The 27,167-nt window shown below is 36.0% G+C and overlaps 1 protein-coding gene across 2 annotated transcripts in view; it reads left to right on the top strand.

Annotated features, from left to right (window-relative positions):
- LRCH2 (leucine rich repeats and calponin homology domain containing 2) overlaps positions 1-27,167 on the top strand; it is a 95,320-nt gene that overhangs the window by 11,951 nt on the left and 56,202 nt on the right. For both annotated transcript variants that reach the window (XM_059910031.1, XM_059910030.1), the window contains exons 2-3: positions 20,263-20,407; positions 23,777-23,903. In XM_059910031.1, the coding sequence (XP_059766014.1) occupies positions 20,263-20,407; positions 23,777-23,903 (272 nt within the window). The remainder of the gene's footprint in view (positions 1-20,262; positions 20,408-23,776; positions 23,904-27,167) is intronic.

Raw genomic sequence — 27,167 nt, 5'->3', positions numbered from 1 at the left:
CCCCTTTCCCCTTGGTAACCATAAGTTGGTTTTCTACATCTGTGACTCTTTCTGTTTTGTAAATAGTTTCATTTGTACCTTTTTTTTAGATTCCACATATAAGCGGTATCATATGATATTTGTCTTTCTCCGTCTGACTTAGTTCACTCAGTATAACAATCTCTAGGTCCCTCCATGTTGCTTCAGATGGCATTATTTCGTTTCCAGGTATTCCATGGTATATATATACCACATCCATGGTATATATATACCACATCCATGGTATATATATACCACATGGTATAATATTATTCCATGGTATATATATTCCATGGTATATATATACCACATCTTCTTTATCCATTCCTCCATTGATGGACATTGAGGTTGCTTCCATGTCCTGGCTATTGCAAGTAGTGCTGCAATGAACATTGGGATGCATGTATCCTTTCGAATTACGGTTTTCTCTGGATATATGCACAGGAGTGGGATTGCTGGGTCGTATGGTAATTCTATTTTTAGTTTTTTAATGAACCTCCATACTGTTATCCATAGTGGCTGTGCCAATTTACATTCCCACCAACAGTGCAAGAGGGTTCCCTTTTCTCCACACCCTCTCCAACATTTGTTGTTTATAGATTTTTTGATGATGGCCATTCTGACTGGTGTGAGGTGATACCTCATTATAGTTTTGATTTGCATTTCTCTAATAATTAGTGACGTTGAACATCTTTTCATGTGCCTCTTGGCTATCTGTCCATCTTGAGTTCTTTGTGTATGGTGTGAGATCAGGGTCCAACTTTGTTCTTTTGCATATGTATATCTAGTTGTCCCAGCACCATTTCCGGAAAATACCTTTCTTTCCTCATCCAGTTTTCTTGTTACTCTTGTCGAAAATCAACTGACCATAAATGTGAATGTTTATTTCTGGACTCTCAATTCTATTCCATTGATCTGTATATCTGTTCTTATCCTGGTACCACTCTATCTTGATTTCTGTAGCTCTGTATTAAGTTTTGTAATCAGGAGGTGTGAGTCTTCTTCCAACATTGTTCTTTTTCAAGATTGCTTTGGCTATTTTGGGACCAATATGAATTTTAGGATCAGCTTGTCAATTTCTTCAGAAAATGCAGTTTGGGATTTTGATAGGGGTCGTGTTGAATCTGTAGGTCAATTTGGGGAAATTTTACCATCTTAACAATATTAAGTTTTCCGGTCCATGAATATGGGATGTCTTTTGATTTATTTGTATCTTTAGTTTCTTTCAATAATATTTTGTAGTTTTCCTTCGTCTTTATTTTCTGACATACTATCATATATAGAAAAAAATAGAATTTTTTCTTAATTTCATTTTTGGGATATTCATTGCTAGTTTGTTGAAATACGGTTGTTGTTTTTTTTTTTTGTGGCTGCACCACGTGGCTTGTGGGATCTTAGTTCCCCGACCAGGGATTGAACCTGGGCCCTAGGCAGTGAAAGCACGGAGTCCTAACCACTGGACCCAAATATAATTGACTTTTTTTCTTAGTAGACTTTATTTATTATTATTATTTTTAGTATTTATTTATTTATTTATCTATTTATTTAGTTGGCTGCGTCAGGTGTTCGTTGTGGCCTTTGGGATCTTCATTGAGGCACGTGGGATCTTTCATTGCAGTGCTCGTTGCGGTGCACGGGCTCTTTGTTGCGGCACACGGGCTTCTCTCTAGCTGTGGCATGTGGGTTTCCTCTTCTCTAGTTGTGTCGTGGGCTCCAGAATGCATGGGCTCTGTACTTTGCGGCATGCGGGCTCTCTAGTTAAGGCACGCAAGCTCAGTAGTTGTGGCACGCAGGCTTAGTTGCCCCACAGCATGTGGGATCTTAGTTCCCCAACCAGGGATTGAACCTGCGTCCCCTGCATTGGAAGGCGGATTCTTTACCACTGGACCACCAGGGAAGTCCCTATAATTGACTTTTACATAGTGGTCTTTTATCTTGCAACCTTGCTGAACTTGTTTCTTCATTCTAATAGTTTTTTAATGGATTCATTAGGATTTTCTGTATATACGATCATGTCATCTGCAAATAGAGATAGTTATACTTCTTCCTTTCGAATCTGGATGCCTTTTATTTCAGTTTCCTGCCTAATCATCCTGGCTAGAACTTCTAGTACAGTGTTGAGTAGATATGGTGAGAGTGGATATTCTTGTCTTATTCCTGAACTTAGGAGGAATGCATTCAGTCTTTCACCATTAAATATGATATTAGCTCTGGTTTTTTTCATAGATGCCCTTTTTCAGGTTGAAGAAATTCCTTTTTATATCTAGTTTTTTGTCTTTCATTGCATTAATATGGTATATTACATTGATAGGCTTTTAGATGTTATATCCTTCTTGCATTCCTGGCCTACCTGCTTTTCAGTTTAGTCTCATAGTGTCCCAAAACTCTACATTCCAGCCTGCCAAATTCCATGCTGTTCCTTGAAAGTATCATGCTATTCCATGTTTTCATGTTATTTTTGCCCTTACTGTTGATGTCCTTCTTCTCCCTCTTTTCTGCCTTGTGAACTCCTGTTGATCTTTTGTATCCAAGATCAGGCCTTTCTTTATTACCTTTTCCCTTTCCCCCATCCTCTACATATAGGGATTACTCTATCCCTCTAATGTAGCTGCAATTTTATTGCAATTAATATAGCTGCAACTATATAATTAATGTAGCTGCAACCTTTATTGCAATTAATATATTTCCCCTATTATAACATTCATCATCAATTTAATAACTTTTCCAGAAAAAAAGAAACACTACCACAATAAGCACATACATGGATTTTAGAAGTGCTAACGTTAGACGAAAATGTGCATTGTAAAATCAAAGAAATATGGTATTTGTTTACATTTCTCTTTTTATTGATTTTAGAGGTTTTTGAGTGTAGTTGCTTTGTTGCCACTCCAGCATTTAGTATAGTGTGTGGTACACAGTAGATGTTTAGCACATTTGTTCAATTTAGCCTGCTTCTTACCCTGGGTGCCTTTTCAGGTCCCTCCACAGTTTGTCTCTTTCCTTTTCCACTGTGTTTTCCAAATACTTCTCATGTATGTACCTGTTCTTCAGTCAGATTGGACTTCTTACTGTCTCTCTGATTTTTGTTTTTATTGTTTTGTTATATTATTTAAAAAAAGAAAAGCTATCAGAAAGCAAAAAGAAATAACAGCTTATTAATTGCTTCATAAGCAGAGATATGATGATTAAACTTTAACAGTTGCAAATTAGCTATAGTTTTTATATATTGTTATATTGTATCACTGAATATGTTTTTATTTTAGAATAGTTGACTGCTTTTAAATATTTAGGTTAACTAATAAAATTGATTTGTAAGTAATGTTTATGACATTAAATAACATGTTTGGCATTAAAACTATTATAAAATGTTTTGAGGATTAATCTGTTGTTTTAACCAATCCCATCTTGAAAATCATATTTGTAGATGAAGTCCAGGAAAAATTGTGAGATGAATGCCTATTTTGTGCTTGGGTTTAGCAGTTTTTCCAGTAGTATAGCTCTAAATTGTTTAAAATTATTTTCATGTGCGTTGGTCTAGTTTTCTCTTCTTACATTGGTCTGCTGTCCTCCATTTGCCATAAGCTCTCAGAAATAATTGCTGTATATATGTTCACTGCTTCTCTTGTAAAAAACCTCATCAACTCATGACTGAATGTTTTCTCAACATTAATTTATGTAATGTTGTTGCCTTAAAAGTCTTTCCATTATAGTCTGTTGTATACTTTTCTTCCCCATTGTTCTTTCTGAGAGTTTTGTTTATGCCACTGTTCCACTGAAGAAAAATGTTTTATAACATGATTTTTAACGACTGCCTAATAGTCTATTGTATGTATGCACCATATTTTATTTAATCATTCCTCTATTGTTAGTTGTTTAAGTTACTATTTAATATCAGTACATAGCCAGGTGCAATTGTGCTCTTAGCTTTACATTGCTTCCCTCAAGAGGAGTTTAAACTCTTTGAGGGCAGATAACACTTTCTATACAAAAATACCCTATAGTGTTTGGTTGACTGTGGTGTCTCTCTGCAACAGTTGATAGTAAATGCTTGTCAAATTTCTAAACTTAAAATTATGGGAATGAGCATGATAATGTTATGTACTGACTTCTTATTCTATTTGTGTGACTATAAACTAGAGGAATGGCTTTGCCACGGTATCTTGGTGATCTTGCACATCTCCACATAGTCCACATAGGCAAGGCTGAACCACAATCTGACTCAAATCTTGGGGAAAGACTCTGTGATCCTCCCTGGTACATGGCAAGATAGATGACATAAGGTCATTTTGTGTGCACCTCCCTATCTTGTGGGAGGCTGCCTCAAGGCAGTTTATTATCTCCTTCCCTCATTCTGGTGAGACATGGGACATTCTTTCAGATACAGCTGTGAGTATAAAATTGCAAAGCTGCAGTCTAGAGTTGGCTCCTCCATGACAGAGCAACCCTCTGTGCATGTTGTCTGTTATTTGGTCCTTCCCTCCAGTTTGGTTTTGTCCTGTGGGACTAGGGACATGGGGAACTGACACCATACAGATCATGCTTTCTCTGTCTGTGTTAGTAATAAACTGTCTGAATCCATTTGGTCTTATTGGTAGCTGCCAGTGTGCTGCTGTGTAGGAGCCACTTGAACATTTAAGATAGACTAATGGGGTTTTCTTTGGCCTGGTTTGTGGAATTTGTCATTTCTTTGTAATTAGTTTACTGTAACTTGCTTTTAATTTCAGCATACAATATTTAGTGCCTTGTTAAATAGCTCAAGTAAGGATGATCCTTGCTCTGTAAATACAGTATTTTTTTAAGGGGCACAGTACACCGGCTGTAAAATTTGTCGTAATCTGGATACATCAAAGATGAAGCAGTTAGTTTTGTTTAGCGTAGTAGCTTGCACTTGGGGGTTTTTGTTTTGTTTTGTTTTTTTGTTTTTTTTTACCCTCCTCCAGGACTGCTTTTGTTTTGGAATCCAAAGCCTACTAGAGTTATCTTGGGAAGTCAGTTTGACATAGACTGTTCTTTATGTTACATTAGACTTTCCTTTCTCATGCAGTAGAAATGTACTAAGGTATCATAATTAATGCAAATAAAAAGTATACTGTGTGCTTGTCCCTCAGTATCCATGGGGGATTGGTTCTAGGACCCCAGCGAATACCAAAATCCACAGATGCTCAAGTCCCTTATGTAAAATGGCCTAGTACAATTGGCCCTCCATATCTGTGGGTTCCCCATCTGTAGATAAGGAGGGCCTACTGTATAAACAGATCCATTTGATTTTCAGTGACTAGTTGACATTGACCTAGGCAGAAAGTACATCAACGTTAGATTAATCATGCATCAGTTCAGATATCTTAGAGATGGTCAAGGTGACATGTTTTGTTATTGCTTACTTCATTATCAGACTAATTATAACAATTCAAATTGTATAGTTTTGGGGGTTTGCTTTATGAAAATAATTTACATGAAAGCATGATTTTCGACATTAAAACTTGCATACTTTCATAGTAATTTGCATTTTAAAAATTATGACATATAATATTGGAATAGCAATAAAACATGACAGCACAGTGATAGATGTTTGGTAGCAGACCAAGTTGTGCCCCATAAAAACAAAATAATTGTATATAATACCAACTTATAATTAGCCTATAGCTGTCTGGATACATCATTCTTATGAATGAAATATATATGGTTGGAATTCAGTTTACATTCTGAAATATAATACTTTTAAAATAGTATAATATTAGTAGTGTTTTCTTATAACAGAAGCATGCTTGCTTATTGTAGAAAATTTAGAATATTAAAAGCATAAAGAAGAAAATACGAAACACTCCTTATTCTACCAACCTTGAGTAAACATTAATATTTTGGTGTATTTCCTTCATACCCCCACACTCATCACCTTGTACATACCTGTAGGTCTTTGTATGTGTATATACTGAGTGTATAAAATGTACATTTTAAAAGGAAACAATTGGCTCATACTGTGTATATAGTTTAATATTTTGAGTGTTCTAGTTTTTACCCTCTGAGCATTCTTATTTCCATATTAAGGAATCAAGTCTATAATATCATTTTTAAAGGCTGTGGGATATTTCACTTTGAGGGTATACTGTATTTTATTTAGTCTTTACCTATTGTTGGACATTGAAGTTGTTTCTAATTTTCTACTCTATTAAATAACTGAAATGTACATAGTTTTTTATGCATCTTTATTTGGTTTTAAAAATTGCTAGAGATTGAATTCTTGGATCAATGGGTATGAACATTTTTAAGGCTCTTGATTCATATTGCCAAATTTCCTTCTAGACAGGTTACCTCATTTTGAATTTCCATCAGCGGTATATGGGGAAGTGCCCAATTCAAACTAGCCTTGCCAACATTGAGTAATATCTTTGAAAACTTCTAAATTTGATGGGTGAATTATAGTGTCTTATTCTTTACATCTCTTTTGATTAACAGTGAGGTTGAATATATTTTCATATACATCTTGGTCATTGATAATTTTCGTTTTTGAATCTGTTTATGTCCTTGGGCCAGGCTTTATCTATGAGTTGTTGTTATCATTTTGCTTTTTTGTTTTTGTTTTTGTTTTTAATTTTATTTATTTATTTATTTTTGGCTGTGTTGGGTCTTCGTTTCCGTGCGAGGGCTTTCTCTAGTTGCGGCGAGTGGGGGCCACTCTTCATCGTGGTGCGCGGGCCTCTCACTATCGCGGCCTCTCTTGTTGCGGAGCACAGGCTCCAGATGCGCAGGCTCAGCAATTGTGGCTCACGGGCCTAGTCGCTCCGTGGCATGTGGGATCCTCCCAGACCAGGGCCCGAACCCGTGTCCCCTGCATTGGCAGGCAGATTCTCAACCACTGCGCCACCAGGGAAGCCCCATTTTGCTTTTTGATAGACTGCAGTTTTCCTTTTTATGTAGCTAAATCTAGAAATCTTTTCATTTGTGAATTATTTCTTTATTTGATGCTTTGAAAGTCCATCCCTCATTCTAGAATTGAGTGACTATTCACTAGAATGTTTTGCTAGTTTTTATGATTCATTTTTCATGTTTATTTTTTTCTTCCATCTGGAATTTATTTTAGTAAAAGTTATGTGATGAGGCTCTAACATTTGTCTTTTGAAAATAAAAGTTTTTCAAGAACCACTTAATAAATAATACTACATGAATTCAAAATGCCAAATTTATAGTCTAATAAATTTTATAGGGGTTGAAGTATAGTGTCATTCTCAAACATCACTTTGATGTTTGAATGTCATTATACTGCATTATTTCTGGTGAAATTGAAACACTTTGTAGAATTTCCTACAGACAACTGTGCATAGAGCTGCCCCTCCCCCCTTTAAAAAAAAATAAAGTCTTGTCCTTCCACGTGGCTTAATAGTTGTATGACTCACAGTCCTTTTCTCACTGAGCATGCATATAATCTACCCTCTGGTTAGCAGCTGTGGTTTCTCCTTGCAGCATCTGTTTTTGTTTGCCCCCTTGCTTCTCAAAGTGCCTGTGCTCAAAAGGAGCCTTCCATTATTGGTTGCTGCAGGTCACTAAGGTCTGCGTGTTATTGTTTCTCATAACTGTTGGCTTTAAAGCATTTTTTTCTTCACTTTTTCTAATATCTACTTCATACTTTTTTTCCTCTCCACTGTACTTATGGTTAATATTTTAACATCATGGAGTAGCTTAGAAATTCTTGAGCTGTACATCTTACTCATTCAACAAGGCTTTAATGTTATAGACTGACTTTTCATTATCTTGTCCTGAATGACAGCACAATACCCTTCTAGGGAATACTGAATCAAGAAATCACCTGTCTTTGCTGAGGGCATCTGTTGAAAGCAGATGCCAGAGCCATGGGGTTGTCATTTCCCATCAGGTTCCGACATCAGAGCCTAATACTTCAAAGACACTCTCCATTCTTGCATTGACAGACAGCTGTGGTGCCTCCTGTTTTCTTGTTGCTTTTGTTTCTAGTCCTAACACTTCTTTTAGATGGAAAAGTAGATAAGGAAGCATTAGTATTTGAGAGCGTATTAATCAGATTTTACGTGCTGTAACTGCTCACATTTGAATAATATCAATTACTGAAGAGCACAGAAAATTTTTTTCATTTTCATGTTAGGAAATAAGTATTTTAGTTAGTTGATTTTATGCACTCTCCTAAAGACATAATTCTAGCATATATTTTCCATGTAATAAGAACTGAATATAATAGTCAATTTCCATCATTTTATTTTATATATTTATGAACATTATATATCATTAGGTACAAATTGATAATTTTCCTGTCGTTTCTTTTGCTTGCTTCCTCTAAGGATTTTAGGTTGTTACAGAATGTTTACTCATTTCCAGTAGCTCTGAGATAATGAGGAGTAGTAATTAAGTGATTTTGGCAATCTTTTGTAGGTAATCATCAGTAGAATTAGAATATAGTTCAGATACAGTCTAGTGCTCATCTACTAAATAACAGTTATACCTCATTTTTCAGTCTGTAGAACTTCTGTAAACTGTGAGGTACACCCCAAGGATTATGAAGTATTGGTCCCATCACAACAGCTTTGTAAAAAAATCACACTTTTAGTTGAACTAAGTGGGGGTGATTTTTTTTTTTTTTGCATAGTTCCTTTCACTGAAGTGTTATTATCTGAGCCGATAATATTTGGTGCTAGGGTGGAACAATAATTGGGATTGCTTAGAGTTGGTGTCCGACTGGCTTTTAACCTACCCTAACACGTTAGTACCTAATTCATGGTGCTTAATGGAATTTTGAATGAGCGGCACAGCCTATGAGTCAAGTCAGAATGTTGCCTGGGAAATAAGAATGAGACTTGGAAGGTGAGAATCAGGATTTGCCTGCCTCTGTCCCAGACTCTAAGGGCAGAACCACAGAGAATTTGATGCTTATGATATTTAATTATTTTACCTTGTGTATTTTCTGTGGTGAGGCTGCAACTTCTGATCTGTGGTCAATAAGGAATGTACACCTTGGGAGATAATTTTCCATGGGTCTCATGTTTCTGCATATCTTGTGAGTGAGGCACTAACTGCCCTTTGTTCAGGACTATTTTTTGGAAGAAAGGACAATCATGCTTATTATCCAGTAAAATAATGTCTCCCTTCGAACAAAGTGCAGGCATGTGTACTATCTATTATAAAAGATTTGGGTTCCCTCAGCTTAGACTTCCTCTCCTTTAATGTGATGTATTGTATGTGCAGGTATCCATCTATACCCATATATGTCACCCCTGTGAGATTTGGGGGGCAAGAGGAACTGATACAGACTTGCTGCTCATGCCACTTGCCGTGCTGTGAGTAATAAAGTCCTTTGACACACAGGAGTCTCATGCCTTCTGCCAGCCTCCATTCAACTGTGGTAGGCTAGCTTGTTGGCTGACAAGTAGGCTAAAGTCTCAGATCCTTCAGAGTTCTTGACAGGTACTCAGCCTATAAAATGTTACAAATCTTTTGAAGAAACTCCTTTACTTTTTAATTTTCTTTAATCTTTGTATATTGAGTTGGTTAAAATATTGAAAAATTAATAAGGGTCCATTCTTTAAGGAGCCAAGAAAGCTATGTTTTGGCTCAGACTAAACAGTCCTGAAATGGTAAATTAGGAACAGCTGAGAGCTTTATAATGGTGTTCATAATTTCTTAACTAAAAATTGGGACTTGAAGTAAGATATATGTTCTGCTTCTTATTGCAAGAAGAAATCTAGGATATGAATGTAGTTAGGAGATTTAGAATTTCTCTGACCCTGCTTTGTGGTTCCAGTGGAACAGAATATTTGAAATCTGGGACAGGAAGTCACAATAGTGTGTTGGAGGAGTGGAAAAGCACACATAGAACATGGACTTTGAAGTCATATCTGAGTTTGGAACCCCTCTGCTGTCAGTTATTACTAGTTTTTTAACATTAGTCATGCCATTCAATATGTCTTTGATTCATATAATGAGGAATAGTGGCTACCTCATAAGGTTGTTATGAGAATTAGAAATGATTATGCAAAGCCCATAGCCTTCTGACCTAGCATATGTGGAGGGCGCGTGTGTGCGCACACACGCGCACACATGAGACAGTTGCTTCAGTTCCACTTAGGTTATTGTTGATGTGAATTTAAAGTTCTGACTTCAAATTATTTCTCTACTTAACTGTCATGTTTCTTTAAGCGGAAAATTCTCTATCTCTGTTAATGATGAGTGTTTTCTAAAACACACATCATTGTTAGAAGTTTTTCCATGGGTGATAATGTGACAGATTTTCAAACATAATCTGGCATTTTTTTAAAATAAGAGGGACTATAGCAATCTATATTATTAATTATCACCCAGAGAAGACTCATGTATCTTAGTTCGTTTTAACAATATGTGACAAAGGACATACAGCCTTTTGAACACTGAGTAAAATAAAACTATAATTAGTACAGTATAATAGTATACTTTCTGGAAGTCATTTTCTATATCTTGGCAGAAATGCTAGCCGGTGGGCCAAGAAATGCACTGAGTGACAGATGGACCCGTCTGTGGCTACTGTGGCTACAGCTTGGGGGGCAGCAAACAGACTTCCATTCCATCTGACTCCTCTCTTCCCTTCTCTAGCTTCTTTGACCTCTGAAGCTCAAGAGTGATACAGAACATAATTTAGATCAGATTATTTAAAATGATCTATTAATGTCTAACAGGCTCCCAGCAGTTTTACAAGGAGCGATTTGAAGGAGGCAGGAAACAGTACACAGCAGTCTGTCTACTGTTGAGTTATTGCCAATACTGCTTGATATGATTTTATAATAAAAACCAAGACAAAAGAAAAATAGTTCAGTGGTTATAAAGGAACTTATCCTCAAGGATACTAACTGAGATATCACCTTACTGTTTAAGAAAAAAATGTACAACTATTTAATTAAAAATTTTTTTGCAGGCATTCTCTCATTAATTCTGATTTTTGAGAAATCTGTTTGTTTTCTGTGTCTGCTGTAACTAGTGACTACAAACTTGGTGGTTTGAAACAACAGAAATTTATTCTCTTATAGTTCTTGAGACCAGAAGTCCAAAATAAGTCTTTTGAAGCTAAAATCAAGGTTTCAGCAGGACCGTAAATCCTCTGGAGGCTCTAGCAGAGAATCCATTCCTTGCCTCTTCCAGCTTCTGATGACTGCTGGCATTCCTAAGCCACATCACTCCAATGTCTGCCTCCATCTTCACATGGCCTTTTCCTCAATGTGTCTGTCTTATTTCCCTCTGTCTTTCTCCTATAAAGATACATGTGATGGCATTTAGGGCCCAGCTGGGTGATGCAGGATAATCTCCATTGCAGGATACTTAATTATATCTGTAAAAATTTTTACCCTATAAGCCAACATTCACAGGTTCCAGGAATTAGGACCGGATATCTTTGAGGGCCACCATTCAGCTTACTGCAGGAAGATAAGGAGCAAATTTTAATTTCCTTTTTTTAGTGTGTGGGAAAGGTGAAACATCTTTATAATTGTCTTTTCCCAAGTCCTACTTGTCCCCTAAGAAGGCACACTTTAAAGCTGTTGTGAAATGAATCTCCCCATAAGGAGTAAATTAACAGTTTGTTTTCCATCTTTAGATGGAACCATAATAAATAAAGTACCAATTTGGCATGTACTTCTTGAGTATATGTTCTTTTTTAGTCATGTTATTCTAGTTGCCCCAGTGCATGTGTTCATTAAATGATTTTTAATGTTATAAAAACTTCCTTATGGTTTAATTGTACATCACAAGATAAAAAATTTAAATCAGAGTTTAAATTTTATCCATTATATCTATGTAAAAGTTAATTTTCACTTTTTTGAAGGAAAATATGAGATGCTGTTAGTGTGAGATCAAGAAATTAAAATACAGTTTTGTGTTATTGCCTATCTTTGCCTCTATGGTTGTATTTTTCTTTTGGCACTCTTTTTCTGTTTACCCAATTCTTAGAAAAGATGTTTATACATATTTAAAATCTGAAAAAGCCTAGAACAAGATTTCCTTAATTAGAGTCTTTGTAATGGCTTCAGTTTTAATTTTAACTTTATTATGCTTTACTTAATTAAATTAGAATAATAATTGTAATTTTAAGTGGTATTTACTAAATAAATATATTAGCTCATTCAGAAAATAATTTATGAATTTAATTAAATTCCCTAAGGGAACTCATAATATTATTATTATTTTTTATTTTTTTATACAGTAGGTTCTTATTAGTTATCTATTTTATACATATTAGTGTATACATGTCAATCCCAATCTCTCAATTCATCACACCACCCCACCCCCCGCCACTTTCCCCCCTTGGTGTCCATACATTTGCTCTCTACATCTTTGTCTCTATTTCGGCCCTGCAAACCGGTTCATCTGTACCATTTTTCTAGGTTCCACATATATGCGTTAATATACGATACTTGTTTTTCTCTTTCTGACTTACTTCACTCTGTATGACAGTCTCCAGATTCATCCATGTCTCTACAAATGACCCAATTTCATTCCTTTTTATGGCTGAGTAATAATCCATTGTATATATGTACCACATCTTCTCTATCCATTCGTCTGTCTATGGGCATTTAGATAGCTTCCATGTCCTGGCTATTGTAAATAGTGCTGCAATGAACATTGGGGTGCATGTGTCTTTTTGAATTATGGTTTTCTCTGGGTATATGCCCAGTAGTGGGATTGCTGGGTCATATGATAATTCTATTTTTAGTTTTTTAAGGAACCTCCATACTGTTCTCCATAGTGGCTGTATCAATTTACATTCCCACCAACAGTGCAAGAGGGTTCCCTTTCCTCCACACCCTCTCCAGCATTTGTTGTTTATAGATTTTCTGATGATGCCCATTCTAACTGGTGTGAGGTGATACCTCATTGTAGTTTTGATTTGCATTTCTCTAATGATTAGTGATGTTGAGCAGCTTTTCATGTGCCTCTTGGCCATCTGTATGTCTTCTTTGGAGAAATGTCTATTTAGGTGTTCTGCCCATTTTTGTATTGGGTTGTTTGTTTTTTTAATACTGAGCTGTATGAGCTGTTTATATATTTTGGAGATTAATCCTTTGTCCGTTGATTCGTTTGCAACTATTTTCTCCCATTCTGAGGGTTGTCTTTTCATCTGGTTTGTAGTTTCCTATGCTGTGCAAAAGCTTTGAAGTTTCATTAGGTCCCATTTGTTTATTTTTGTTTTTATTTCCATTACTCTAGGAGGTGGATCAAAAAAGATCTTGCTATGATTTATGTCAAAGAGTGTTCTTCTTGTGTTTTCCTCTAAGAGTTTTATAGTGTCCGGTCTTACATTTAGGTCTCTAATCCATTTTGAGTTTATTTTTGTGTTTGGTGTTAGGGAATGTTCTAATTTCATTCTTTTAGATGTAGCTGTCCAGTTTTCCCAGCACCACTTATTGAAGACACTGTCTATTCTCCATTGTATATCCTTGCCTCCTTTGTCATAGATTAGTTGACCATAGGTGCGTGGGTTTATCTCTGGGCTTTCTATCCTGTTCCATTGATCTATGTTTCTGTTTTTGTGCCAGTACCATATTATCTTGATGACTATAGCTTTGTAGTGTAGTCTGAAGTCAGGGAGTCTGATTCCTCCAGCTCCGTTTTTTTCTCTCAAGGCCGCTTTGGCTCTTCGGGGTCTTTTGTGTCTCCATACAGATTTTAAGATTTTTTGTTCTAGTTCCGTAAAAAATGCTATTGGTAACTTGATAGGGATTGCATTGAATCTGGAGATTGCTTTGTGTAGTAGAGTCATTTTCACAATATTGATTCTTCCAATCCAAGAACATGGTATATCTCTCCATTTGTTTGTATCATCTTTAATTTCTTTCATCAGTGTCTTATAGTTTTCTGCATACAGATCTTTTATCTCCCTAGGTAGGTTTATTCCTAGGTATTTTATTCTTTTTGTTGCAATGGTAAATGGGAGTGTTTCCATAATTTCTCTTTCAGATTTTTCATCATTAGTGTATAGCAATGCAAGAGATTTCTGAGCATTAATTTTGTATCCTGCAACTTTACCAAATTCATTGATTAGCTCTAGTAGTGTTCTGGGGACATCTTTAGGATTCTCTATGTATAATATCATGTCATCTGCAAACAGTGACAGTTTTACTTCTCTTCCAATTTGTATTCCTTTTATTTCTTTTTCTTCTCTGGTTGCCTTGGCTAGGACTTCCAAAACTATGTTGAATAATAGTGGTGAGAGTGGACATCCTTGCCTTGTTCTTGATCTTAGAGGAAATGCTTTCAGTTTTTCACCATTAAGAATGATGTTTGCTGTGGGTTTGTCGTATATGGCTTTTATTATGTTGAGGGAGGTTCCCTCTATGCCTACTTTCTGAAGAGTTTTTATCATAAATGGGTGTTGAATTTTGTCAAAAGCTTTTTCTGCATCTATTGAGATGATCATATGGTTTTTATTCTTCCATTTGTTAATATGGTGTATCACATTGATTGATTTGCATATATTGAAGAATCCTTGCATCCCTGGGATAAATCCCACTTGATTGTGGTGTATGATCCTTTTAATGTGTTGTTGGATTCTGTTTGCTAGTATTTTGTTGAGGATTTTTGCATCTATATTCATCAGTGATATTGGTCTGTAATTTTGTTTTTCTGTAGTATCTTTGTCCGGTTTTGGTATCAGGGTGATGGTGGCCTCATAGAATGAGTTTGGGAGTGTTCCTTCCTCTGCAATTTTTTGGAAGAGTTTGAGAAGGATGGGTGTTAGCTCTTCTCTAAATGTTTGATAGAATTCACCTGTGATGCCATCTGGTCCTGGACTTTTGTTTGTTGGAAGATTTTTAATCAGTTTCAATTTCATTACTTGTGATTGGTCTGTTCATAATTTCTATTTCTTCCTGGTTCAGTCTTGGAAGGCTATACCTTTCTAAGAATTTGTCCATTTCTTCCAGGTTGTCCATTTTCTTGGCATAGAGTTGCTTGTAGTAGTCTCTTAGGATGCTTTGTATTCCTGCGGTGTCTGTTGTAACTTCTCCTTTTTCAGCTCTAATTTTATTGATTTGCGTCCTCTCCCTCTTTTTCTTGATGAGTCTGGCTAATGGTTTATCAATTTTGTTTATCTTCTCAGTGAACCAGTTTTTAGTTTTATTGATCTTTGCTATTGTTTTCTTTGTTTCTATTTCATTTATTTCTGCTCTGATCTTTATGATTTCTTTTCTTCTACTAACTTTGGGTTTTGTTTGTTCTTCTTTCTCTAGTTCCTTTAGGTGTAAGGTTAGATTGTTTGAGATTTTTCTTGTTTCTTGACGTAGGATTGTATTGCTATAAACTTCCCTCTTAGAACTGCTTTTGCTGCATCCCATAGGTTTTTTGGATCGTCGTGTTTTCATTATCATTTGTCTCTAGGTATTTTTTGATTTCCTCTTTGATTTCTTCAGTGATCTCTTGGTTATTTAGTAACGTATTGTTTAGCCTCCATGTGTTTGTGTTTTTTACATTTTTTTTCCCTGTAATTGATTTCTAATCTCATAGCATTGTGGTCAGAAAAGATGCTTGATATGATTTCAATTTTCTTAAATTTACTGAGGCTTGATGTGTGACCCAAGATTTGATCTATCCTGGAGAATGTTCCATGTGCACTTCAGAAGAAAGTGTAATCTGCTGTTTTTGGATGGAATGTCCTATAAATATTAATTAAATCTATCTGGTCTATTGTGTCATTTAAAGCTTGTGTTTCCTTATTAATTTTCTGTTTGGATGATCTGCCCATTTGTGTCAGTGAGGTGTTAACATCTCCCCCTATTTTTGAGTTACTGTCGATTTCCTCTTTTATAGCTGTTAGCATTTGCCTTATGTATTGAGGTGCTCCTATGTTGGGTGCATATATATTTATAATTGTTATATCTTCTTCTTGGATTGATCCCTTGATCATTATGTAGTGTCCTTCCTTGTCTCTTGTAACATTCTTTATTTTAAAGTCTATTTTGTCTGATATGAGAATTGCTACTCCAGCTTTCTTTTGATTTCTATTTGCTGTGAATATCTTTTTCCATTCCCCTCACTTTCACTCTGTATGTGTCCTTATGTCTGAAGTGGGTCTCTTGTAGAGAGCATATATATGGGTCTTGTTTTTGTATCCATTCAGCAAGCCTGTGTCTTTTAGTTGGAGCATTTAATCCATTCACGTTTAGGGTAATTATCGATATGTATGTTCCTATTACCAGTTTCTTAATTGTTTTGGGTTTGTTTTTGTAGGTCCTTTTCTTCTCTTGTGTTTCCCGCTTAGAGAAGTTCCTTTAGCGTTTGTTGTAGAGCTGGTTTGGTGGTGCTGAATTCTCTTAGCTTTTGCTTATCTGTAAAGCTTTTGATTTCTCCATACTTGCCCGGTAGAGTAATCTTGGTTGTAGGTTCTTCCCTTTCATCACTTTAAGTATATCATGCCACTCCCTTCTGGCTTGTAGAGTTTCTGCTGAGAAATCAGCTGTTAACCTTATGGGAGTTCCCTTGTATGTTATTTGTCATTTTTCCCCTGCTGCTTTCAATAATTTTCCTTTGTCTTTAATTTTCGCCAATTTGATTACTATGTGTCTCGGCGTGTTTCTCCTTGGGTTTTTCCTGTATGGGACTCTCTGCGCTTCCTGTACTTGGGCGGCTATTTCCTTTCCCATGTTAGGGAAGTTTTCGACTATAATCACTTCAAATATTTTCTTGGGTCCTTTCTCTCTCTCTTCTCCTTCTGGGACCCCTGTAATGCAAATGTTGCTGTGTTTAATGTTGTCCCAGAGGTCTCTTAGGCTGTCTTCAGTTCTTTTCATTCTTTTTTCTTTATTCTGTTCCACAGCAGTGAATTCCACCATTGTGTCTTCCAGGTCACTTATCCGTTCTTCTGCCTCAGTTATTCTGCTATTGATTCCTTCTAGTGTATTTTTTATTTCAGTTATTTTATTGTTCATCTCTCTTTGTTTGCTCTTTAATTCTTCTAGGTCTTTGTTAAACATTTCTTGCATCTTCTCGTTCTTTGCCTCCATTCTTTTTCTGAGGTCCTGGATCATCTTCACTGTCATTATTATGAATTCTTTTTCTGGAAGGTTGCCTATCTCCACTTCATTTAGTTGTTTTTCTGGGGTTTTATCTTGTTCCTTCATCTGGTACATAGCCCTCTGCCTTTTCATCTTGTCTATCTTTCTGTGAATGTGGTTTTTGTTCCATAGGCTGCAGGATTGTAGCTATGTTGTAATTTAACTAAATAGTCTTGTTTTTGGAGGCGAAAGAACATGAAGCATCATACAATAATATATAAATTATTAAAATAATATCCTGATACTATTTAAATTATTAATACTGATATTTTGGCTTTTTCTCTGGTTACTTCTTTGAACATTCTCTCTATTACGCTTCTTGTGTTTTCTCTTGACTACTATTTTCAGTCTTCTCTGCTTGCTGTTTTTTTTCTGCTCAACTTGTTAATCTTGTTCTTCTGGATGGCCCAGTCTTGAACTTTCTTTCTGACTCAATACTCTGATTTTAGGTGATGTCTTCCATTTCTATGATTTTAGAGTGCTAACCATATTCCCACAACTTTCAGTTTAATATATCCATCCCAGAGCTCACGTCTGAGATCCAGAATGATCTGATTAACTGTCCATTTCACAGTCCCCTATGGGATATCTTTCAGTTATCTCAGTTTATACAAATATAAAATTGAACCCTTGATTCTAACCTCTGTTTCAAAAAACAAAACAAAACCGTACGAGCGAAAACAAGAACAAAAATCCTGTTCCACTTCTCACTCTTCTATTAAGTAGCATCATTTAGTTGCCTAGGCCAGAATTCTGGGTGCCATCCTCGATTACTACCTCTTATTTATCCCACATAAACAATCACTTGCGCAATTCTTGGAAGTACTAATATCAAATATATTTCAAATTCTATCTACTTTTTTTTATCCCTATTCTTGCAGTCTCAATGCAAGCTACCATCGTCTGTTTCTAGGACCAGTGTATTATCTATGAGTACTTACTAGATATACAGAATAAGAAACTGGGCATAATTTTGTTTTTAGTATTTCAAGTTAACTGTAATCAGTAATTTTCAACTCCCAACTCCCAGGATTCTTTTTTATTTATTTATTTATTTTTGGGTATGTTGGGTCTTCATTGCTGCACACGGGATTTCTCTCATTGCAGTGAGTGGGTGCTACTCTTTGTTGCAGTGCGCGGGCTTATTGCGGTGGCTTCTCTTATTGTGGAGCACGGGCTCTAGGTGCGCGGGCTTCAGTAGTTGTGGCACGTGGGCTCAGTAGCTGTGGCTTGCGGGCTCTAGAGCGCAGGCTCAGTAGTTGTGGCACACGGGCTTAGTTGCTCCGCAGCATGTGGGATCTTCCCAGACCAGGGCTCAAACCTGTGTCCCCTGCATTGGCAGGCGGATTCTTAACCACTGCACCACCAGGGAAGCCCAACTCCCAGGATTCTGAAGTTACAAGAATAAGAGGTAAAAGTCAAATGTAAAAGAAACATTCTAAACTAAAATAAAAAATGACTTAATTTTTCCCCCTAAATAGAACTGTACAATGCTTGGGTGCTCAGAGGAGGTGAGCCAGGAAAATGAAAGTTCAGAATTTGGTTTCTAATAATTCTGTCTATCCTTTTATTTAGTTATTCAGAATCTTATGGTTGGAGGAAGAAGAATCCAAATTAATCTTTATATTATATAATCATAACTAAAGTTTTCTTTAGCCAATTATGAAATTTTGCATTAGGTGAGTGTGTGTGTATACACACATATATAAAAACATATTAATGCATGTATATTAATATTCTGAATAGGGAATTTATTATACTGCTAAATATGTAGGTCTCATCCCTCAGAGTGAGGAAGTTGAGTGTTTGTAGGAAACTGTTCTTATGAGGGCATACCAGATGCTAAGTGACGTACAGTGGGCTAAAATACACTATAGATGTTCTTCTTGACAGAGGTGAATGATAGTCTTATGTTTTTAACCAAATAAGTATAATGAAGTTGTGTAAGCAAAGTATTTTCCTACTGTAAGATAGCTAATTTGATAGTTGTTCCGGCAGTGGTTCTCTACAGGGGTAGGAGGGTTTGTACTCCAGGGGACATATTTTGGCCTTCATGACTAGAGGGTGTTACTAGCATGTAGTAGGTAGTTGTCAGGGATACTGCTAAATATCCTACCATGCCCAGGATAGCCTCATACAACAAACAGTTACACAGCCCAAAAGGTCAATAGTCCTTTGGTTGAGAAACTCTTTTAGGGTATTTTTTTTCAACCTGCCACATGATATCCTAAATATTTTTCAAAATTTCATTTAACAAATAAACTGTCAATAGAGGTATAATAGTTATAATAATTCCATGATTTTATTTTTATGAAAACTTAAATGAATAGAAGTATATTTGTGTGTACCTGGAATAATTTAGGAGAGGAAGGAATCAAGGGCAAACATCAAGTTTCTGGTTTGAGCAGCTCGTGAGGAGGACGTTGGTGACATTAAGATGAGAGAAACAGATATGTGGAAGAAGATCTTCAGTTCCGATTTTACACTTGGAGAGTTTGAGGTGCCTGAGAGCTATCCAGGGGAAGTCCTAAAGATTAGAACATAGGTGTTCAAACATATATTTAATTTGAAATTTGTCAATATATGAATACTAACCCCAGTTTTGGATAAAATCACCTAATAGAGTATATATCTTAAGTAAAGAGTACCTTATGTCACAGCCCTTAGGAATACTAACATTCACAGTACGGGTAGAGAAGAATCTAGCAAGAGACTAAGAAGTAGCCAGGGAGATAATAGGAAATGATCCAGAAATGTAGTCTTCCAAGCCAAGGGAAGAGAAATGTTTCCAGATGGATGACTGGTGGTTGATAATGGAGGCTGTTGGTGACCTTGGTGGGCATGAGAATGAATAGAGAGCAAATTACAGTGGGTTGAGAAGTCCATGGTAAGTAAGACAGTTATGTTGTAGATTTATGTAAGTTTGGCTGTAAAGGAGGCAGAGGTGGATGGAGGTTGATGTGGGATCAGGGGAGGTTTTATTCATGTTTTTAAATATCAGAGAGAATTCCTCACTGGTACTTTAAAAGATAATGTTTAAAGATAGTGATGTATATAAAGTACAGTTTGTTAATGAACAGACTTTCCATGAGGTCAATATTTAAAATAGTTGCTTGGATTCTAAGTGATTCAGCAAGTATGAAAATAGTTCTGTTAATTACCAGAAATACAGGTGTATGTTTGACACTCAAACATTACTTTTATTTTTCAGATCTTTCAAGAAATCGTTTTACAGAAATTCCTTCTGATGTCTGGTTATTTGCACCTCTTGAAACGTTAAATTTATATCATAATTGCATCAAAACCATTCCTGAAGCTATTAAAAACCTACAGATGTTAACATACCTTAACATTAGGTAAGGAAACAATTTTGGGGGGGTAGATTTTGTTTTTTATTATAGTTCTGATTCTTTCTAGTTGAAAAGGAATGTATTTGGTTTGGCTATGTAGCCTATATCTCAGGAGTATCTTATTTGTATTTTTTATATATCCACATTATAGGCTTTTGGTCTTGTTCTTGACAGCAGTGTTTCTCAAACTTTACTGTGCACAGGAATCAGATGCAGATTCTGATTCCATAGGTCTGCAGTGGGGCCAGCATTTCTAACAGCTCCCTGGTAATGCCCATGCCTGCTGGTCCTTAGATCACTTTGAGTAGCAAGGCTTTAGATCAGAAATATTTTACTGAAATCATAGCACCACAACACAGATTTATTTACATGCATCCTCAGTTAAAGTGGAGCATTATAAAGAAACAGTTCTTGATTTATATTTTTCACTGTCGTGGCTTCTTGTTGCTGCTTCAAGGATGGATAGATTGGCATGGGAGTATTGGAAGGTTAGGAAGTGGGTAATTGATGTTAATAATAAGTGCTTACTGTGTGCCAAGCAGTGTTACAAATACTTTACCCGTATTACCTCATCACATCTTCACAACAGCATTTTGAGATATGTGGTTATTATCTCTGCACTGCAGATGAGGAAACTGAAGCACAGAGAGAGGTTAACTATTTGCCCAAAATTATATATATTGCAAGTGGTAGAGCCAAGATTCAAATCAAAGCAGCTGTATGGCTATAGAACTCTCATTCTTAGCTATTACCCTATATTTATAATAGAGTGAACATTGAATAAGTATAAGAAAAAATTACCCTATCAAATGAGTGACATTGAATGGAAACTGGTATATTGTGACTTAACTTTAGAATCTTTTTCTTATTTTTCTTTTATGTTTCTAGTTATAAGGAATAATTTCTTCCCCCCTCCTTAACAAAGTTACTTGTCTAAATTCTCATATAGGGAAGTAGTAAATATAATTAATATACATAAATAATAGCATTTCTTTCTCTCTGTGATATATTATTTATTATGTATGTCTCCCCCAGTGGTGTAACCTGTCAGTACATACTATAACTGAATATAATACTTTAACTGAAACCATTTTACACCTTAAAATGTGTGAGAGGAATTTCCTTTCATAGAGGTTGGTCATTTGGGTTGTTCCTTTCTCTAACTGGGTACATAATCTCCTTGGCTTCGCTTGGGGAAGGTTTGAGGAAAGTGAGGTATTTTTAAGTTGTTTTGTCTTTGTTTTATTTTCTTCTTTTATGGAAAAAATGATTTGTCAAAATTGAATTGCATTTCTATATTAACATGTATGGTATATCTTAGAATAGTTTTGCTAAAACTTTCTGCGATTCTTTCCCGTTTTGATCTCTAAAAGTTGACTCCTGGTTTTCGTTTACAGTCAGAGAAATTTTTGAACACACTCTACTAAAATAACATTTGTTCTAGTGACTGACTTCCTTTGACTATCTCTAAAACATGTGGCAAAAAAGTGAAGATTGATGACTTATTAGCTATGTGTAAAGAAATGGAAAGCTGACTGCTAACTCGATAAACCTGCTTCTTAAGGGAAGAAAAGAAGCCAATTTTTAAACTTTCTTGGTCTGAGGGAGATTAGAATGAGTTTGTATGTGCCATTCTTTTTCCTGTTTAGTTTTTATTTTAGTGAAAAGATCTTGAGAAACTTGTAAGATAATTTTTTAGCTCTTTCTTTCTTCCTGGATTCTACTCTCCTTTTCAATGGAATCCTCAGGAAGATCCCTGTGTGCTCTAGACAGACCACTTTCCCAAGGATCCTACTTGATCCTTAAAGTGCAAGGGTTGTGACAAGCACCTGGCATATTTGACATTCCACCAGTCTGGCTAGGATTGCTGGTCTTGGGGCATTATCCTTTTTTATTAAAGTCTGTGCCATGTGATTAAAGCTAGTCTAGTGTTTCTGGACGTCCTCTGCAGGCATAAAATGAGGTGAAAGGTCTTGAAGTCCCCCCAGTGGGGTAACATTGGGCTTTTGTTGCTCTGCATGTTACACAAAATGCTAGGTACAAGTCTATAAATATCACTTTGAAAAGCAGGAAAAATAATAGCAAATTGCTAATGAATGCTTGGTAGTATGTAAATATAATGACACACTTTATATATTTTGGTAGTAGGATTGTCTTAGTCCGTTCTCGTGGTGCTGTAACAGAATACCATAGACTAGGTGGCCTATAAACAACAGAAATTTATTTTTCACAGTTCTGGGGGCTGGGAAGTTCAAGTTCAAAGTTCCAGCAGATTCGTGTCTGGAGAAGACTTGCTTCCTGGTTCATATAGATGGCTGGCTTCTAGCTGAGTCCTCACATGGCGTTAAGAGCAAGGGAGCTCTCTGGGATCTCTTTTTAAGGCCACTGATCCACCTACCTAAGGCCCCACCTCCAAATACCATCACATTGGGGATTAGGTTTCAACATTATAGTTTTCAATGGGGAGGACACAGTCTACAGCAGGGATTGTTTGGGTCAGTCTGCATTGGCATGTAAATTTGACCAAAATTAGTTTGAGGGTAAGGGACCCAGAGCCAAATTGCCTGGATTTGAATCCTGACTCTCCCACTTACCAGCTCTGTGACTTTGAGCAGTTTACTTAATCTCTTTTAGACTTTTTCTTCATCTGTAAAATGGGCATCATGATAGTGTCTGTCTTCCTAAAGTAGGTTGTTTTGAGGGTTAGTCAAGTTAATTCGTGTGAGGTGCTCGCAACATGGCCTGCCGCATAGTAAGCACTCAATAAATGTTAGTTGTCCTTATATTTAAATGTATGCACAGAGACAGGAATGTTGTATCAACTTTTAGCTGAGATAAAGGTGCTAGTAGACTGTTCTACCATAAACCCATAACAAAAGCGAATGGGTTAGGGTTACTACCTGTTTTTATTCATTCTTTCATAAATTTGAACACAGCACATGCAAATTTATCCTTGAAGCCTTTCCCTAGAGGTGTAGAGGTATTGAATATAGTGAAATTATGCCAGAGAGCAAGGTTCTAGCAATTTCTAGCTCAGAAAAATGATTCTAGGTTTTGAGGGCTGGTGGTGTGTAGGACAATATCATAGGTAACAGCACAGGCTTTGCGGTCTGTTGTGCCTGGGCAAGTCGCTTAAGCAATTTTAACCTTTATTTTTACTTGTATAATGGAGATAATAGTCTTGTGGGGTTACTATGAGGATTAAGTGAGATAGTGCATGTACAGATTTTAGCCTGTTACAAAGTAAGCACTCATTAAATGATAGTTACTATTTAGTGAAAATTTATTTACTTTTGAGGTGATTTGTTCTTTTTCAACATAACATGTCAAGTTTCAGACATATTTCTCATAATGAGACTTTCTTATTCTTTTCAGTCGAAATCTTTTATCAACATTGCCAAAATACCTATTTGATCTTCCCCTTAAAGTTTTGGTCCTCAGTAATAATAAACTGGTATCCATTCCAGAAGAAATCGGGAAGTTAAAAGATTTAATGGAATTGGTGAGTAAAATAGTTGCATCGATTGTATATAATATGCATAATACATACCTTTATATTTCCGAAGATTAATTCCTTTATGGAACTTCACTGTGATTAAAAAAAAATAACTTGGTATATGCCTAAGTTCACTTTAGTGAAATTTTGAGATACCATTGCTTATGTCTGATTTTAGCTCACAGCTACAATAAAAGCCTGGTTGTTCCTCAGTCCTAGTGAGGTTAGCAGGCTTGCTTACAAGTCTTAAATGCTTTCAAACAAATAAGCATTTGTCTATCCATCTTGTGGACAGTAAAGGTCTTAGACCAGGAAGAGATAAGGTGTTTTTTTTTTTTTTTAAGGTTTTACAGGGCTTCTATGAAAGCGTCAGAGAGAGGAGAGTACAATGCCTACAAACAGTAGAATTAATAAAATGACCTTCCTCTCCTGTATCCTTGTGTGATTTTATGACACCAAGATAAATGGAACCAAGATAAATGGAAAGAGGCCATTTATATAATTGATTATAGAAATTGATATAATTGATTATAGAAATACAGGAATAATTTAAAGTAATTACTTTGAACGTACCATTGTAGGTATTAAAGGACATTGAACTCTGAGAGAAACATAATCAAATCTTCAAAGCACTGAGCTGTTTTCACATTTTTCTGTTACTTCTACCTCATACAATATACCATGCTGTTTATTTTTATTTTCTGTTTTATCTTGAGTAATGCTTTCCCAATACATAGATTCTTTTAAAAAGTGTTCATAAATATGACTTTTTAATGTGTGGAGGGCCAGAAGTTTTCTTGAGGAATTTATGTACAGTTTTATAATGGGAAGTTAATGTGCAAATAGAATGTAAGGAACAGAAATTTCAGGAATGTCTTTTTTTTTTTTTATTCATTAGAGAATACCTGCATGTGCAATTGTAATGCAAAGAAACTTCCTTGAACTTAGTCTTGTTATGTTGTAGAACCACAGAATTTTAATATTGTAAGAGATCTTATAAGTGATCAGATATAACCACTTCCTAATGCAGGAATCCCTGACACATCTAGTTGTATATTTTCAATGGTGGACAAATCTTCGCGTGTGTGTATCTGAGGCAGCCCTAATTCTCTTTTGCAGAACTTTGTTATCTTTCTTATTTTGAACTAAGATACATGCCCCTATGACTTTTATCCATTGGTCCTGGGACTGCCATGTGAAGAAGTATAGATAATGACAACTTTTCTTCCCTTCGGATATTTGTAATCTGTTGTATGTCTGCTCTCCATTTTACCAAACTCTAAGACCTGTTTTTCTGTAGCTTAAACATCTTTATTTTATTCCTTTTCATATTTTCTATATTTCTATTCTTTATTACTTTTTATTTTTAGCTATTTCTATACTGAAAATGCTCCCTTTTATTAAGGTCTCTTTTAATGTTACACTCACAAATGAACAGAAGATGCCAGATGTGATCTAACAAATTCATATTACAAGGGACCCATTACTTTCTTTGCCCTGCACACTGTTAATGTTTTTAAAGATTTTATATATATATTCTACTTTAAGATTCTGTGGCTCTGTAATCTCCTTTCCATTCAGTTTTTGGCCCTATGTTCTAAATTGTATTACATGAGATAGTTTTTGGGTAAATGAAATTTCAAAAATATTTAGGATTTTTAGATTTAGTGTAGTATTTTTATTTAAATAGAATGTGAAAAAATATTAACCATTATTTTAGTAGGCACTATAAAATTATTGTGCTTTATTTTTTTAACATCTTTATTGCAGTATAATTGATTTACAATGGTGTGTTAGTTTCTGCTGTATAAAAAAGTGAATCAGCAATACATATACATTTATTCCCATTTCTCCTCCCTCTTGCATCTCCATCCCACCCTCCCTATCCCACCCCTCTAGGTGGTCACAAAGCACCCAGCTGATCTCCCTGTGCTATGCGGCTGCTTCCCACTAGCTATCTATTTTACATTTGGTAGCGTATATAAGTCCATGCCACTCTCTCACTTTGTCACAGCTTACCCTTCCCCCTCCCCATATCCTCAAGTCCATTCTCTAGTAGGTCTGTGTCTTTATTCCCGTCTTGCCCCTAGGTTCTTCATGACCTTTTTTTTTTTTTTTTCTCTTAGATTCCATATATATGTGTTAGCATACGGTATTTGTTTTTCTCTTTCTGACTTACTTCACTCTGTATGACAGACTCTAGGTCCATCCGCCTCACTATAAATAACTCAATTTCGTTTCCTTTTATGGCTGAGTAATATTCCATTGTATACATGTGCCACATCTTCTTTATCCATTCATCTGTTGATGGACACTTAGGTTGCTTCCGTGTCCTGGCTATTGTAAATAGAGCTGCAATGAACATTTTGGTACATGACTCTTTTTGAATTCTGGTTTTCTCAGGGTATATGCCCAATTTATTGTGCTTTAAACTCTCAAAATTAGTTATGGTGGGTAGGTTGCATTAGGCTGGCTAATTGACCGTTTTAAATCACACAATGAATTTGTGGGTATTACCTGTCATTGGAATGTTTTCCCAGGACACTATTCCATAAGAGTGTGGTAGCCAGCTATAGTGAAGTTCTGTCATTAGATCTAGGAAATACTCTCAGGCCTTCAATCCCCAGCAGAGTATTTTGTAGAGTACCCATTGGTGAGTGGGTCAGTATCCTGTGCCTGGGTTTATTTCTTCTGGGAAGTGGCAGCTACCTATCAAATTTTTATGGATTTTTTTGTATGGAAATCTTCAGTATTAGGCACCTTCGGGAGGAAGCCATAGTATTTGCTTTAATGGGCATTTTCCCAAAATTTTATTATCCATCGTTTGGACAATAACCTATCTTCAACACAACAGCTAAGGTGATCCTGTCAAAACATAAGTCAGATTATGTCATACCTCTGTTTAAAAGTTTCTGGTACCTGCCCATGTCTCTGAGTAAAAGCCGAAGTCTTGCCCCTCCCACCATCCTAGCCTTCCCCTTGTCCACTTCCCTCTAGCTACATGGGATTCCTTGCTGTTCTTAGTACATGTCACACATGCTTTGCTTAAGAGCCTTTACATTTATTGTTCCTTCTGTATGGAATATTCCTTTCTTATGTATTGGCATGGCTCATACTCTCACCTCTGATAATATTGCTCAAATATCAGCTTCTTCATGAAACAATCTAAATTGCTAATATCCCTCCCCACTATTACTAGTACTGCCATTTTCCTTTACCCTGCTCTGTTTTTTTCTTCCATAGCACTTATCACCTTCTAGCATATTGTAT

Source organism: Balaenoptera ricei, chromosome X, assembly GCF_028023285.1.
Source record: "Balaenoptera ricei isolate mBalRic1 chromosome X, mBalRic1.hap2, whole genome shotgun sequence".
In the NCBI taxonomy this organism is placed as follows: domain Eukaryota; kingdom Metazoa; phylum Chordata; class Mammalia; order Artiodactyla; family Balaenopteridae; genus Balaenoptera; species Balaenoptera ricei.
This window is presented reverse-complemented; position numbering and strand designations above follow the sequence as displayed.